The 17,609-nt window shown below is 40.1% G+C and overlaps 1 protein-coding gene across 1 annotated transcript in view; it reads right to left on the bottom strand.

Annotated features, from left to right (window-relative positions):
• snd1 (staphylococcal nuclease and tudor domain containing 1) overlaps positions 1 to 17,609 on the bottom strand; it is a 179,297-nt gene that overhangs the window by 121,046 nt on the left and 40,642 nt on the right. The window contains exons 13-15 of the mRNA XM_063501056.1: positions 15,764 to 15,874; positions 14,149 to 14,221; positions 10,024 to 10,165 (exon numbers count right to left, since the gene is read on the bottom strand). Coding sequence (XP_063357126.1) covers positions 10,024 to 10,165; positions 14,149 to 14,221; positions 15,764 to 15,874 — 326 coding nt within the window. The remainder of the gene's footprint in view (positions 1 to 10,023; positions 10,166 to 14,148; positions 14,222 to 15,763; positions 15,875 to 17,609) is intronic.

Genomic DNA, 17,609 nt, shown 5'->3' with positions numbered 1-17,609 from the left:
GAGGAGAGGTAAGGGATGCCGAGGGGGGGGGGGAGAAAAGAAAAAGACAAGAGGAAAGGCTGTTAACAGCTTGCAAATACTGCAAGCCGTTAGCAAAAATTGGTATATGAAATAATTGGAGAGGGAGAGATATTTGAGTTTCTGCTCGAATTGGCCGAAGCTATGATAAGGGCTGGAAATGTAGGGTTTTAACCCCACCCCCCTGGCATAATCCACAGAAAAGACGAAACATTAATGTAACAGACAAAGAAGTCTGGTTTAATTGTATAAGTACACAAAGTACAAGGAATTTCCAGGCATGCAGGGAAGACAATTTCAAACCAACTAAAGCGCTTAAAAAACATTAATACTCAAAGAAAAGCAAACCTCTAACAAGTAGCTAGAATTTCTTAAACACTAATGCATGCATCCTAAATGAGAAGTCCAACTAATCGAGTCAGACGTATCTGCAAACAAATACACACTGCATTGTCCCCTCAAATGACCTAACTGCACTCAATATCCTGCGACTTACTCACACATACTGTAGTCTCCTCCCTGCAGCATTTAGACCAAACCAGGGAGTCACTTAGCATAGCCAATTTTAACCTGCGCCACGATACATAACTCATGCCTGACACCCCGATAAACATCTGGGTCAAACTGCAGGATATCCATCTTATCTCCGAGACAAACAAGACATACACTGATCGTCCTGACATCACACTATATACAAAAGCAAAAAAAACAACAACACACACACAGACAGGATGCTGCTGTACAGCTGCTCCTCATTATTGCCTGCAGTGCCTGCCTACTTGTCAATCCACCATCAATCATTATATTTGATGTGTAAGACACGGGCATTGGATTTTTCATTTTTAAAATGTCTCAGCCAGACTTTAGAGACAGATCTGGAAGGACTGTTAGTAATGAATGACTGGTTCATTTTGGAACAAATTAACGCACAATTGAATGAGCAGATTAAAGAATTAATTTGTCGTTTCCAAATGCTGCAACTCAACTCGTAAAAGATGACAAGCTATCAGCAGTTTCATTTAGTAATGCTGTGGTTTTGTATCACCCCCAATCCCTGCCCACCCCACCCCCCGCCTCCTCCTCCTTCCCTTCTGCAGAGCTCAGGCTCAGAGACGGGTGGGGTGGCCCTGTGGTGAAGATGTTTTTAATCTGTGATTTGGGGTGAGCAACATGACTGATGAAATACTGCCTGCCCCCTTAGCTAAAAACACCTTTCCTGCTTAGTCATATATACACACACACACACACACACACACACACACACACACACACACACACACACACACACGCACGCACGCTTTAAGCTCCTTTGCCTCGCACCAAAACACTATCCCTCCATCCGGACAGGTCCTCACAAATTCTCCATCATTCTCTGCCACAATCATTCTCCACACGAAGCGCAACTGTTTCTATACGTTCTGCTATAAATCGATAAAAAGGGCTCGCACATAAGATGTATGGAACCAAATTCAATCTTCTAACCTTGTGGCAGAAACACACACACGCAAGCTAAACCACTTCAGCTTTCTCTTGACAATTGTTTCTGTCGTACAACCAAGAAAGATGACGATCTCATTCGTTTAAGCATTAACAGTACTCTCTGTGCCCACTGTCATTTCAGTGAAGAAGAAGGAAAAAAAAAATAAAAAAAATCACGAGTCGCTTACATCAAAGCCAAGGTATTAAAACCTCAACATATGTTTGTGTTGCTGTGTGGGCTGTGCATACTAAACAAAATACAACCACAGACTGTAGGTCTGAAAAATGAATCCACTGCTCAAGTGCTTTGAACCTGTATTCTTTCCAAGGGGCCACTGCACTAGTTTAAAATAGCCAGATTAAAGATAGAGCTTGAATTAAAGTCAGATTGTATATGGTTTAGATTGGCTCATTAAAAGCAAAATAAACTGTAAACAGACTTTTTTGTATTTTGTAAAGTGGTTTTGAGCAACAGTTCTCCAGGCTTTACAGCAGATGAGCAGCATCTGAAAGTCATGGCTTTAAGAAACAGGGAAAAAACCTGACACGGGACCTGTCTGTTTATCTGCTGTTTGTTGAAGAATCATCAGAAATGTTCTGAAGGGTGTCTGTCAAGAAGCCAATCTCAAGGAAAGAAAACAGGAAGAAAAAAGGCTGAGGTATGCCAAATTACACAAGGACGGAACTGAAAATCGGTGGCAATCGATCTTGTGGAGTGATTAATCCAAATGTAAACATTTCTGGTCCAAATAGCCATCAGTAAGTATGGACAACATCAGGAGAGAAGTACAAAAGTGAGGGTCAAATGCCATCTGGTAAACATGGTGGAGGCTCTGTCGTGGTTTGGGGCTTAGAATAGAATTAGGAACGCATAAAAGTACAGTCAAATGTCTGGAAAGTGCCTAATTGGCAATGATTTAATTTTCAAATTTTTAACTTGCTGCCGATGCAGTAAAAGCAAACCTGGACAATGTAATAGTCATGGATTGACCTCCCCAGACCCTGGACCTTAACAATATTAATGCAGTGTGGAATCAAAAGGCAGCAAACATCCAAAGAAGAGTTGAATATCCTTCAAAAAGCCTTGTAAATTCTTCCTAAAGACTACTTAAATTACAAGAAAGCCTGCCTAAGAGACTTTAAGATGTCAAGGCGGTCTTACCAAATATTGACTTTCCAGTTTGTTAGAACTTATACTTCTATACTTTATTTCTATCTCGTTTCCATTTTCCTAGCAAAATACAAAGGAATGACGTGAGGCTCAAGACTTTTGCACAGTACAGAGAAAATGACTACTTCTCTCCTGATGCATTACCTCAGTAAAAACCCACCCTACTGAGTTTATAGTCTCAGTCTCTAGTTTAAATTCATATTCACTATAGAATAACTTACTTTAAAAAACAAAACAAAAACTATTATCCTAACTACAGCAAAATGGATTTGGCAGGTTTGTAAAGGATAAAAGTAACTTATGAGTGATCAGTTTCATTTGCTTCACATCCAAACCTTGCTCATCGTCATGCTTAAAAAAACAAACAAACAAGCTAAACACTGTCAAAATGTCACATTTAAAGATTCAAAAACAGGATAAAAACAAATGTGAGGGTCACAGTGGCTACATCTATCTTTTATATAAAGCTAAGCATTTACCCTGCTTTAAATCTTTGTTATAAACCAAGCTAACGACCTTGAACCAATTTCATTCTTCACAGGAAGACATGAAGGTAATAGTGATCCTGTCGTACAGCATACGGCAAAAACAAAGTTAACGTAATTTCAAAAATGTCAAAATTCCTCCCAAAAACTATACTGTGTAATTCGGTGAGCTTTCAAGTGACTAGAGATCACAGGGGTGGATCAACTTCTCTTCCACTGGTAACGATGAAAAATGACAAGTATCTTCTTACAGACATGTGCCTCTCGTGGCTGTCGTGCACTAGTGTCATCATGCAGTTTATGCAAACAAATAACACGCCACAAATCCCTAAGCTGGTAATCGGCATGCTGATTAGCCTTCGACTTTTTACACATACCCTGCCAGATGTACTGTTTTTGGCATGTCTGCAGGTATAAATGGATGCTTAAAAGATAAAGGCAGCTCAGTATGAATGCTATTACTGTCTATCATTTTATTTTATGAAGTCACTAATTCTTAATTTTTGACAGGCTGTTGGCAGGTTATAATTAGCCTTGCAATAGGCAAACAAACAACTAAAAGCTTGGGGGGGTTCATGCCTAAGCGTGTGTGTGAATTCAGCTCTAAAATCCTTTCCTCAATAACCCCTTTCATCAGAACTTCCATCTCATTAATCCTTGCTGTCCTTCCCCGTGTGCAACTATAAGGTAAATTTCTCCTATTTGAATATGTCCACCTCATCCTTCACTTCCGTTAATGCAAAAAGGCCAAGCCAAAGTTTACCCGAGGGTAAACACACACATACACACACAGGTGGCCAAGCCACAGAGTGCAGGCAGCTGATGGTAAGATCACGAGAGCGTGCTATTAGGGAAAATCTTTGGATTGTTTGACTCTCTCTCATCCTCTCAATCTGTCTTTCCGCCTCACCATCATCTCGCCACGGCTTTCAAATGTAAGGCCTCATTACCTCAGACAAAGCTTAGGCAGTGTTAGAGCCGTTCCTCTAGAGCACACATTGCATTTGTGATATTTAGTTGTAAAAATAGATCATAAAAGGGGGATTTTTTTGGTTCCTTGTTCTTTACATTGTAAACAAGCTTAAAAACTATTGACATGTAGATTTGTCTGTGCTTATCTGATCTGACAATGAAACACCAACACTGAGTTGTAGTATTAAAAATGGCCAGAGACAAGTTAACTCTGTACCACCCACAGTGGAGCGAAATTATTTATTTTTCACGCGCATTAAACTCAATTGTTCTTTAAGTTGTAACACATTTTATATACAGTAGCATTCATGTTTAATTTTAAGATTACTACTCTATTTCTATTTCAAAAATTGATATTCCTGTTAGTGCTGTCAGCGTTAATCTCGTTAAAATGACGTTAACGCCATAACCGCATTAACGCGGCAAATCCGTGCGCGCGGCTGCACGGTGCTAGCGCGTTAACTCAGCACTAATTCCTGTATGTTAAGACTTAAACGGCCACCGTGTAAGATTTACATGGATATGTTAGGATTTAGGAAATTTAGTATGTATAATTATATTTTATATTTGTTTGTGTACAATAAACAATGCTGTCCCTTCATTTACAGGCAGAGGGTCTTCTTCATAGCATGTTTGCACCACCATGCTTCCATAGCAGCAAGTGTCTTTATCTGTGTTTTCGGGGCCTTCAGATCAATACAGTTACATTTATAAAGTGCTGATTCACAATAGCAGTCGCCTCAAGATGCTTTATATTGTAAGGTGGAGACCCTACCTTAGTACAGAGAACAGCCCTACAATCAAACAACCCCCTCTGAGCAAGCATTTAGCAACAGTTGGAAGGAAAAATCTCCCTTTTAATAAGAAGAAACCTCCGGCAGAACCAGGCTCAGGGAAGGGCAGCCATCTACCTGACCCATTGTAAAGCCTGATCACCACTGCATTGTTAAAATTGATACCAATACCAATATTTGGTGATTTAAAAATATATAGACATATTAGCTGATATTTTCTTTCCTTATCAGATACAAATTGGTTTCACTAAAATGTTATAGCTTTTCATGAATCTTACTAAGATGATGTGACAATGCTGTTGCTTTTGTGATATTTCAAGCATGTGATGCAACATCAGGAAAATCACTGTTTCATGCTGATAACCGGGTTAAAGTGTGTTTCTCCCATATCTTCTTTAGTTTTTTCCTTTTTAATTTATGTGTCGCTAGAAATGCTGATACCAACATACTGGCAAGTAGCTAATATTAGCCAATATATCTGTGAAGGGCACAACAGCATTTTATTGTACATACTCTCCTAACTATGTTGGGATTATGCTTACCTTTTTTTTTTAACATTTTAAGATGGCGTGTCTTGAAATTTTCTGCCTCATTTATTTTCCTGTTTTTATTTATTTATTTATTTATTTTTATAAATCTGCCCTCAGACAATGCCTAAAGTGTACCACCAACACACAGGTGTTTAGGGCAGTCTTTGTCTGCACTAAACCAAACACTGTGTGATGGCTAATGTTCCTTGCTGACACTGGAAATCTTTGTGTCCGTCTGATCGGTGGTTCATCTTTTTGACAGTCTGCTGCTCATAACTTTACAACAAGTAACTCTGGAAGTGCACTTCACCTGCTCTGAACTCAAACTCTGAAAACCACTGAAGACAATAAACTTTTACATCCTTTTCACCACTTTGTCTACCTTTGTTTAAACCATCTTTTACTCCCATTCACCTTACATGAATTGCTTTTTTTATGTCTTCTTTTTACTGTATCCCCTTTTTGTTAACCTCCATGTCCTTCCAGCCTCCACATCTCACTTCTGCTCTTCCTTTCATCATCCATCGAGACCCCCTCACCACACCCTTAAATCCCTTTCCTATACAGTACCCCCATCTCTTAGAAACTGGATGACTCCTTTACCCTTTATCAAACTTACATATAGGAGTGACAGTGCCTAGCCAGAGAGTGAAAGAAGAAGAAAAGTAAGGCAAAGTGCTTCAGGAGACTAAAGGGGAACTACCCCTTCAACCCCTGAAGCACACCTCCGGTCTTGTTTGAAGCATGGGCTTCACTTGCTGCTGTACTTTGTTTCCTCAACTGTCTTTCTACATCAAGGAAAACTCTGGAAAAGGAAGGAGACACCGGGCCTTTTGAGGCACCTCGCTGGAGAACCAATTTCCTTGCAGTAGTCAGCGGGGTTCAGTGTTAAACCGGGACAAATAAGTATGGCTAAAACAAAAGAATAAAAATGCTGCTGGCTAAGCAGGCCGGGAGATCTTAAATTGTGTTTTGGTATTGTAATATTGAATTGCGGCGTTACATCACTTACTGCCTTGGGATGATTTCATTTGCAGTGCTACTGTAAACACTTTGTTCTTAAATGCCCTCCCACAACACTGTTAAAGAATAAAAATTTGGCCTTGATGAATACAGTATGAAGAAAATGCAGCTAATGAAACAGATGACTAATGCAGGGCATGTTTTAAAAGCAGCATCCTTTGAATGCATTTCCTTTTTATCTGCATGTAGTGAATATTTACATAGCACTCAGAGCAAATTACTAAACAAGGGGACTCGGCATATAGAAAACATACTTTAACCTTTTATCCATAATTAATGGGGTGATGAGTAATGACGATACTTAACCCTACAAAAGCATAAAATGACACAGCTGTAAAACTTTATGGTTATGGTAATGAGACATAATAGACTATAAAGGCTTAGAGTAACTGTTCCGACACGTCACATATGTACCATGCAGCATAAATAGGAGTTTAATTTCAGTATCAAGTTACAACTTCCAATCGCACACCTTTAAAATATAAATATTAAATCTGCACAATTTAGTGCCAGAAAGGCTTTTGTCATGTATACAATTATCTCCTTTTATGAACGACTCTTACGTGGCATACATTAACGATAAGTCCTTTTAAACTGGTTGAACATATCAGAAAAATGAATAAAGATTTCCTCTGCAAATTTTATTTTCCGTCACAAATATCCAATAGCCTGAAGAGAAAAGGTCCAAAGGGCCCCTGCAGTTTCATACACAGATAAACACGACAGGCTTGAGGGCAGCCAATTTATTGTGCGTGTCATTTTCCACAGCCCTTGGTGCAGATGGGCGAATAAAACATTGCAAGATAACTTTGACAGGAAAGAGAAAGAGGAAAGAGATATGACGCACTTGGAGATTAAAAGGTACGGCGATAATAAGATGTCCTTTGTGCTGTGGGGCTTCATTTCATGTATGGCTAACTGTTTAAAATTTGTTATCACATAAAGAAAACCATGCACAACATGGAGGAAAGGAACTGGTGCCCACCATTAAAGATGAGGAGAAAAATAATATGAAAAAGAAGAAACAGAATAGGAATGAGACAACAAGAATAAGTACACATGTAAGCTAGGGCTGTTCAATATAACGATATATATCGGATGACGATATAAAAACATCTATCGTTTCATTTTACGCTATCGTTTGTTTCGTGGTGTCGCAAAATAAAGTGTTTACGGCAATATTTTTTCATCGTTTTGATGGTCACTGTAGTGGCTATATTAATTTCTTAAAGTTCTCTCTTTCTCTTATATATAATATAACCACACTACTGACGGACAAGCGCCTGTTTTTATGCGTTGTTGTTAGCAACAACGACGGTAAAACCATCGCATGTCCGCTTGTTTATATTCCACATAAACCTTTCACAATAAAGCTCAGGATCCTGTTGAGACTTTTCAAAATAAACTGAATCACGTGAAAATGTATGCAGAGTGTTTACGGATGAGAAGCAAAAAAGAGCCGCCAGGTGCTAAAAAATAAACAGACTCAAACGTTAGAACAGGCTTTTCCCCCCAGCACGCTGTGTAATAAATACTCACAAAGGAAACGGCGGCCGTTACAACCTATGTCTAAATATGTGTAGTTTTATGCATCGGTTAAAACACTCGACTCCAGGTACACGACGCCCAGCTGGAAACACTTCAGCTACCCGAGATTCACAGAATTTACAGAAAATGTTAAATTTTTGTGATTTATATCGTTATCGGACGATAGATGTTTTATATCAGGATATGAGATTTTGGTCATATCGCACAGCCCTAATGTAAGCTCTTGAATTCATGCAGAGGACTAAATGGAAGAGAAGCTAAATACACTAAATAGGCAGGGAAAGGAATCATTTTTATCAATCAGGGTTAATCCAACCAAATGTGTGTATTAAAGACAGCATGGGTCATCTTCTGGGAACAGCTTTAATCAAGTCTGCTCAGTGCCCATCAGCACTAATGCAGTTCCTAAGATTTTCTAATAATCTTTGATTGAATAAAATCATTTCAAAAGTATACCATGTAAACATCAGTCTGAGTTTACATTATGGGCATTTAGCTAGTGAGTAAAGCAAGACCGAAACAACAAACATACAGTCCTGTGTACAGATGGCTTCTTTTGATGGGGTCATTTACATGTATCCTGGTGCAGGCAGTGGACAGAACAATGCAATTTAAAAAGCCATCAGTGGATCGCAAGACAATCAGACACAAAATTACAAAATTAATTAATGCATCAACAAGTCAGCCACGCATAATTAAACTGAATCTGGCTGTCTTGACAGAAATATATTGTGTTTGTTCTACTGGAAATGAAGAGGAACTGTTTAGCGAGTAAATGTCTGCCTGAAATGAAGATGGACTGAAACACAGTTTGATTGCAAAAAGAGCATTATCTGTGTAAAGGGTAAGCCTTTTCGCTACCACCCATGATCTGGAAGGGTGCACAAATCACTGGTGGCTGCTAGAGATACAGTCTCTGTGTTTTTATTACTAGCACCAACTGTCAACACCGTCGGGGAACTGAAATAAATGACTGGACCTGCTATCAAGCAGTCCCTATTTCATCCCATCTGCATCTGCTGTTCTCACTGAAAATAATATAAAGGTCTACAAAAGGTAGAACACATGAGATTAATCTCTGAATTTTATTCTCTATAAAATGTCAAACAATAGTGATATTTGTGGGATAGCTGTGGGATATTTTTCACATGTATTTTTACTTTTATTATCTGAGACACCAAAAGATTTGTGATATTTGCAAAGAAATCCACCACATCCTTACATGTTAGCAGAAAGAACCAGCAAAATTCTGTTTTTCTCCCCTTCGTCACTCTTCTGTATATAGTTTAGTTTCATATATTGGGATTAATCAGTCAATGAAGCAACTGCAGCAGCTCTGTTTATTTTCGATTCTTCTCTGTGTTGCTGCTTTTCAGGTTAGTTTATGCTTCGTTTACCACTTCTTTTTTTCCTAACTGTGGTTGAACATATACTGCAGTTTTCACAACATGACCTTCCCACATACTTAAAGTAAAAGAGGACAACAAAAAGGCGGGTTTTGTACTTGCAGCACAAAAGAAAAAGTGTAGCACTAAAAACCTGGAGTTTAAACCTCACTTTATCTTGAAACAGTAGCCAGTTTCTAATGAAGATTACTACCAAGTGGAGAGCAGAGAGGGAGTCCATTTCAAACTTGGCAGAACACCAGAAGGGGGAGACGAGGCTAAAGGGGGCACATGTTTCACGCCAACAGTGGTGTTCTGAAAGATGGTGGGCTGGGGCTGGAACACACCCAGCTACCTCTGTGCCCTCTCAAGGTTGGCTGCTGAGAGGAGTGGGAAGAGCCTAAACCTTTGCCCCCCTGCATCATCCGGTGTCCTAATGTGACGCTGACTATCTGCACTGGCTGCAATCTAAATGAAAATATTTCTTCTCTGTTACTGAAAGACATGGCAAGGAATTTTATCACAGAAGAAACTAATACCCACCAAGACCCAGATGTGACTCAATTAGATGACACAAAATTAAATGACCTTCACGGCAGAAAGGTAAAAGATACCCACCGGCAAGGAGGAATGTGATGAGGCAGGTTTCTTTTGGCATGTACAGCTTTAGGCGCGAGCCGCTGAAGACGTATTCTACCACAGCCTCTGACCGGCCAGCCCTCTGCAGGAAGGGCAGGAACTGCTTGGCTTTCTGTGTCTCCTGAACAGCAAAGAAAGAAAGAGAAATGACATCACCAATTTAAGTCACAGCTGGCCTTTTTGAGAAGGAATAAAAAAAAAAAAAAAAAACATTTCAAATTTGAAATAGCTATGTAGACAAGACACAGAGTAAATAGGTTAATAGACAACATAATGTGTGTGCTTAATTCAGATATTTTTACACGTCGATCAGATCCATCCAATCAAAAAATAAATAAATAAATAAAAAAATACTCTCTTTTCCCGTTTCAGTCTCTGTTCTCAAGGGTGAGTCACTAGCTTAGTGGTGCGCTTGGGCCAAAATTACAAGCAGAGCCAAATCATGTGTATTCAAGCCGGGTCAGTGATGTAGCGGCGGTGGAAGATTTGTAAACGATAAAAAAATTATTTAATATGCGTCTACTCCAGGCATGAGCATGTAGGCACAACAGACTAGTGAGTCACGGCCCAGTGTGTGGCAGTGTGGACATGGGAGTAGGCACAAAGCCTCAGAGGAAAGGACGGAGCTAAAACGAGTAAAGTCAGAGCGAAAACATGTGTTCTCCCACTGTTATTGCGAGTTTATGCGAGGGTCAGAGCGGTTCAAAACCACAAATATCAATAATTCCGTTCCTTTTTTAGAGAATGGTACACTAGACATAAAGCAGCAACAGAAAAGACGGACGAGAAAAACCATGCAACGCGTGTCACCGGGGTTTTTGAGTATTTGAGTAAAGGGTATGTGCTTCAGTCATAAGATGTACCACCTGAACTGCACCCACTGCAATCCAAAATAACCCCCTCAGTGGGAGACGTCAGAACTGAACGCTCGCTCGTACACGCAAACACATTTACAGCACCTGCAGTGTGTGGGCTGTGCAGTCTAACTTGGTTCCGAAAAAGAAAGAAAGAAATGAAGAGACATGGGAAAGGAGAGGACCTCATTATGCAACCTTTAAAGGCATGAGGTGAGTCAAGTGCTGTATCTACTCTCCTCCCACTACCTCTGTACATCTCCTACACAATACATTTATAAACCCATCCTTGCTCTATTTGTGACTGCATCCCACTCAATGTACATAATCCCTTTCAGTAAACCTGTACCACCAAAGGATGCTGACGTATAGAAGCGTGTAAGAAGTGTGTGAGTGCGTGTGTGTGTGAGGGTGCCCGTGTATGTCCGCAGTTGCATGTAGGCGTATACCAAATTAAAAAGGAAAAAAAAAAAAAAAACAGAGTGAAGAAAGTGGATGGATGCTGAGGTGTGGAGTTGCAATGTTGCTATTTTGGTCCTTTTATTAGAATGCTCATTACATTAGCCTAGCCAAACAACTGGTGCATGTGCATGCACGCGCGTGCGCTCACGCCCACTGGCAGTCACTGGCATCAATCCTAGCTGGTGCTGCAAATCATGCATCTCTTATTTGAAAGTGACAGAAATGCTATAGAGGGGCTCTGCACAGCACTCATGTGCATGTCACACATAAACACATGATGGAGCACAATCGCGCTAAAATGCAAGGACCGCTACGACCTTTGTGTGCTTAATGGGACAGAATTTAACGAGTGTGATGTGCAATTCTCTGTGTAGCCTATAATAATTTTCTTACTACTGTTATAGTTAATTATTGAGCACCTCCCCGTGCAACCACTTCCAAGTCATTGCTACATATTAAATGTGGTCAGTTTAGCCAGTTAAGTTGGGTGGAGGTTTATAAGCAGGAATTGCATTAAACCTCCCAGATGAAATATAAGAGCTGCTCAGTCAGCACAACAATTCCCTGTCATAATTATTTTTACAGGGACTGCCGGTAATTTATTTGTGCTGCTGACACAATGAGACAGGGAGCCTACAATGATGACAACGTAGAAGACCAAAACATCTGAGAGCAGTTATACACAGCCACATCTTAATGACTTATTAGCCAGACTCTGAAGTCCAGTTGGCATTAAAGAGCTTTAATGATTCGTTCAAATGCATCATTAGAGCAGAGCTTATACCCTCACTGGCCACTTGGTTAGGTATAGCTTTTTAACTACTGCTCGTTGCCACAAATATCTAAATCAGCCAATCACATGGAGGCAACTTCATTCATTTAGCTATGTAAACAAGGAGAAGGTGACTGAATGGGGATGAAAGTTGATGTAAGTCACGAGACGGGCTGGTGTGCGTAATTCAGGAACTTCTGATGTACTGGGATTTTCCTGCTACCTTTGGGGTTTACAAAGCTTCCATGTGAAAGCAGTAATTTAAATAGCCAATGGTAATTTAAGGTATGCAGAAGAGAATATCTGAAGAGACAATACAAGCAGTTGGGCTACAGCAGCAGACGACCACACTGGCAGCTCCTGACAGCTACGAACATGTAACTGAAGCTACAATTTGCATTGGCTCACTAAACAGAAGATTGGGGGAAAAAGTTACTTGGTTCGGCAAGTCTTGACTGCCTATTGTGAAATTCAGGCGACAGGAGGGGAGAATTTGGTATAAACAACATGAAAGCATAGATCCCTCCTACCCTGTATCAGTGGTTCAGGCTGCTGGTAGCGTAATGGTGCGGGAATAGAATTTTGGGCACACTTTGGTCCCTTTATTATCTTTTATGACTACAGTGTTCCCATCTCCGATTGGCTGCTCCCAGCAAGATAATGGATCATGTGACAAAGCTCAAATCATCTCAAACTGGTTTCTTGAACATGATAATGACCTCCACAGCCAGAGAGAGAGAACCTCCAGGACGTGGTGAACAAATCTGCACCAACTGTGATATTCCATCATGTGAAAATGAACCAAAATTTCAGAGGAATCCTTCTAACATCTTGTTGAATCTGCGCCAAAGAGTGAAGGTAGTTCTGAAGATAAGAAGGGTACAACCGGGCATTAGCAAGGTGTACTTGAAGTGTCCAATGTATGTGTCTGGCCAAATCTATATAAACACAGTTGTCTCCAGATACAGAATAAACTGGGTAGCTGCATCACAGCCCATTATAAGATAAATAGGCATTATTTTGAACTGTGAATCATGCAAAGCTACTCTAGAGTCCAAGAATAAAAATACAGAATCTATGAGTAAGAAAAAAAAAAGAAATACAGACTAATTAATTTAACAAAATGTCTCTCCCGAGCAAACAAGAGTACTACAATAGCACAAGTGAGAGAGACAATGAGGTGTTAATGTTTCTGAAGTTCAGTTTCCACTCGTTAAGTGTCTTGTCAAAATCTATAAGAGACGAGGAGTCGACAAGCACAGTGTTAAGAATTTTGCTTCTATACACACAATGGGTTTCAAATGAGGCAATCAAAATGTGATTGCTTTCAGCTTTAATTAAAAGGGTTTAACAAAAAGAAGAATTAACCATTTCAATTACAGCCATTTTTGCACAGTCTGAATCCTGTACTTAAAAGTAATTGGACAAACACAATCATAAATGAAAGGATGATTGCCATAAACTCCACATAAATAAAACGACATGTCCTTAATGATTAAAATACAAAAAAACTATTTTTATATTAAAGTGAGAGCGACAGCGACGACAGGGTGAACAGAAGACAGAAAGACGTGATCATAAAAATTTGAAAAACTGTGCGAGGAAAAATGCATGATTTTTAAAAAGAAAAGAAAAAAAGGGGGGGGGAAGTGCACCAATCACCCCTCACTTGATACTGAAATACTTTTCCTCACACTGATGCTCATTTGGTAAGCACTCTCAATCAGGCTTCATTAGCCAAACGATGCCTCTATCAAGCCCCTGGGCACACGTAAACAAGCTAGGACCAAGTCTCGCTGATGATTCTATTAATGGTGCTGCATATTTTTAGAGGACACTTATAGGGGTGAGTCAAGGATTAGAGAGTGTCTTCTGAGAATCACTGGCCTGATGTATCTTCAGGTTGTATGCAAATGAGTCTGCATGACTGCATGTTAATCAGCGTACACACATTTTTATTCCGCTTTACACAGAATCTGCCAATCTGTATGCATTTATACACAAAAACATACTCACCCCAGAGATGTCAGCCACTCTGTGGATGGGAACCTCCTTCTTGCTGTGCAGCCCTTTCCCATTTTTGATGGCCCTGCAGTAAAAGGGTTAAACTATAAACACATGTCTCTCAAGCATAGCTCAATGGCTTTATTAGATGGAAAAAGCATAAGGCTGGAGGTTTATTAGACCTGGAGAAACAGAAGCTCTTTCTTTGTCATCACTGTAGATACATGGAGAGCTACTGTGGATTTGTGAAGTAGAATATAAATTCATTCAGTTTTCTTTCCCTGAACTGCCATTACAGCACAACTGAAAGCACTAGTGGGAGGATTTTTTCCTCCTCTCAGCCAGATAATCTATATGTTTGAGATGAAAAGTCAAAATGATGGCAGAAGAATAATAATGGAAGAAAAATTACAGTTATACCAGCGAAAATGAGGAGAAATTGAGAGATGCTTTTATAGAGAGTCAGCTAGCAGTTTTTAGTGATGGTTACCGCAGCTCCAGGGACAAATAAGATGAAGATGGCCTGAGGCTGCAACTGCGAGGGGGGGGGGGGCAACATGCCACAACTGGGTCACTGGGATGCAAAAGCACTGCCTTTAAGGATTGACTGTGTACGTTCATATGAGCATGTATACATGTGCATTTAACAGCCAGGAGGAGGTTCCTTTGAAGGCTCTGGGCCACTAGTCTTGTGCAGTGGAAACTAAAAATAAAGTCAAGGCCACAGAAAGAAACCTCCCATCAACTCTAATAGGACCCCACCAGGGACAGAGAGAAAGGGAGAGAAGAAGAAAAAGAGAAGGGGTAGAGAGAAAAGGAAATGGGAAAAGAGGAGAGCTAGACCAAAGAAGGACAAAACTAGCTAAGGTGCAGAAATAAGGACAAAATGTGCAAAGGAAGAAGGAAAGCGGGAATCAGGTGAGAAAGGAGAAAAAGAGGGCAACTGGGCAGTGACACACGAAAGAAAGAGAGGAGAAAGAGTTAAACCAAGAGGCTGTGGCTGCATTTGCTCTACCTATAGCAAGCAGATCCTAATCTGTGGCAGAGTAATAAAGCCTGTACTAAATCTCTCCTCAGCATCTCCATATAATTATTCTTAGGCCCTGTGTAAAGAGAGCCTCTGATTTAATGTCTAGCACATGGGAAGATGTGTGTGTATGTCCCTTGGCATGTAAAATAAAAAAGGAAAGGGCAAAAATGCATGCATGATTAAATATGTGAGGGTAATGACATGTTTCTGCAGGAAAAAGCAACAATAGCTGTGACACGCTGGAACTTATGACGGTGGTGACGCTAAAATACACTCTGAAAAATTGAATTACTTCACCTTTGCAGTGCAGCATTTAACAGCAAATTCAAAAGAAAACTGAAGAAGGAAAAAAGCCTCAAGGTCATTTTTTTTAAGTCTCCTACATTTCACAAAAGCAAAATCTGTCAAGGTCAAAAGAGAGAGTGCACACATGTGCGTCACAAGCATGTTTCGTTTGAAGCAAAAAATGTGTATTTCTGAGAATTAATCATTTCAAAGACCCCCCCAGCCCCCCTTCATGCCACGTGCACAGCAGCGTTAAGTTCAAGTAAAAGGGAGACGGAGAGTGCTTTGTGTGAAGGAGCGTGTGTTCCTCACCGTGCCTCTGCGGCAAGCAGTTCGTCATAGTGGGAGGAGCGCTGGTCATCATCCTGTCTGTATCTGATGACTGTGGCAAGGCCTTTACTTACGAGAGCCTCTGCTATGTTGCTGGGAAACAAAACAGAGAAAGAAAGATTACTTTAATTAAAAACAAAAAAACCAAACAAAACCCCTCGGCTTCACAAAGGAGCTCTAAAGGGAGCTAGCTCAACGGGGGGAAAAAAATGCATACTACAAATCCCAGAAGGTGGGTTTGCTTACGAACAAAGGTCACTTAAATGTTGACACTGCACACTTGACTAACCCCTTCTACCGTGTGATACTGATGTAGGGAAGAGAGGATTGAAGGCAGAAAGACGGGGACATTGTGCTGCTTAATGTAGCACTTAGTTGCTAGCCCTTGGACATCAGTGTTCTAGCTAAACCATGGGAGAAAGAAATGAAGGGACAGAAAGAAACTCTTCAGAGTATTTGTCAACATGGTGCAGGCATGGGGACTGACGCAATAATTCAGCCCTTGTTGATGCCAGTTAAACGGTTCCTTTTCTATATTTTAAAGCTCTGCTGTTGGAAATAATGCAGCTAAATGGGCGATAACCTGGAAGCAATCATCTTTATCTTTAAACTATGTATGAAAAGGTTTTAGGCATTTGATCCCCATTTTACTTTCTGCAAGCAATAGCGACACCAGAAGCAAAGCCACAGAAAAACATTTTCACGGACAAAGGGAACAAAAGGCCCCTCAACAGATGGTCTTATAATCGAATTGATATTGGATGACGTGAAACGATGGAAGCACTTTAGACTATCTTAACTCACACAAGACTCCAAAAGTTCTCCAAGACTGTTAGATCTTAAGTGTACTGTGCACGAGTGTCTCGTGGAGTGATTTCTAACAAATAGCCACCCGCTAAGTTTCCAGCAAAACACAATTCTTCGTAAACAAGCTACTGAGTCTCGAGTCCATTACCACAAGAATAGCTCATACAAGGTCAAAATCCTCTGCCCCGCTGACCAAATCAGGCCCTGACCTCAGGCCTCATGGGGAGCCTCACCAACTGTTCCATCTGAAGCAGAGTTCCTGGTTCTGGTTTGATCTGACCTCTGTACGGACATGTACTACCAAACACAGGACAGCTGGTTTGATGAAAAGAAGGCATCTACGTCTCCATGTGCGCATGTGATGACGCTTTATGTGTTGAGTGATATAAACAGAGGGAACCAGAAGATAAGTGTGGCTTTTAACTTTTTTTTTTTATTATTTATTTTTTTGAGTGAGAACAGGCTTCTGACATTTCATTTCAAGCACTGCGGCATTAAAGCGCCTCTTTAGTGGTTCTGATTAAATTTGAACCTCTGAGCAGTTTAATAGTGCTTATATCTTTGGTACTGTGTAAAATACATGTTTCAGACAGATGACCCGAATTCCTTCAAAGCAGAGTTTGTAGATAGAAAATAATTGCTTGCACTGAGGTGACCTTTTTCTTCTTTTTTTTTTTATATGAACTTAAAAGACAAAGAAACACTTTCAGGTTACTTTATGATTGATGGTGAGATTACGAGTAATATGAATTTTAAAATGAATATTTTGTGTCATTTTACAACAGATTAACCTGACTTTTAAAGGGTTTAATAGGGAAGCAGCTGTACTAACAAAATAGAAATGTGTTAGTGAAATCATTTACACTGATAAATTACATGCTGTGTGATCTCCCAATAAGGGTGGCTCAGTGGTCTCCTACTGCACACTAAAGACAACTGAACAAACCTAAAGTATTTTGATTTCCAATGCAGTTTTTCTATACTTCCATGTTTTACTTAGCCTTTCTTGTTTCATATTGCT

This window comes from Pelmatolapia mariae, linkage group LG17, assembly GCF_036321145.2.
Source record: "Pelmatolapia mariae isolate MD_Pm_ZW linkage group LG17, Pm_UMD_F_2, whole genome shotgun sequence".
Lineage (NCBI taxonomy): Eukaryota > Metazoa > Chordata > Actinopteri > Cichliformes > Cichlidae > Pelmatolapia > Pelmatolapia mariae.
This window is presented reverse-complemented; position numbering and strand designations above follow the sequence as displayed.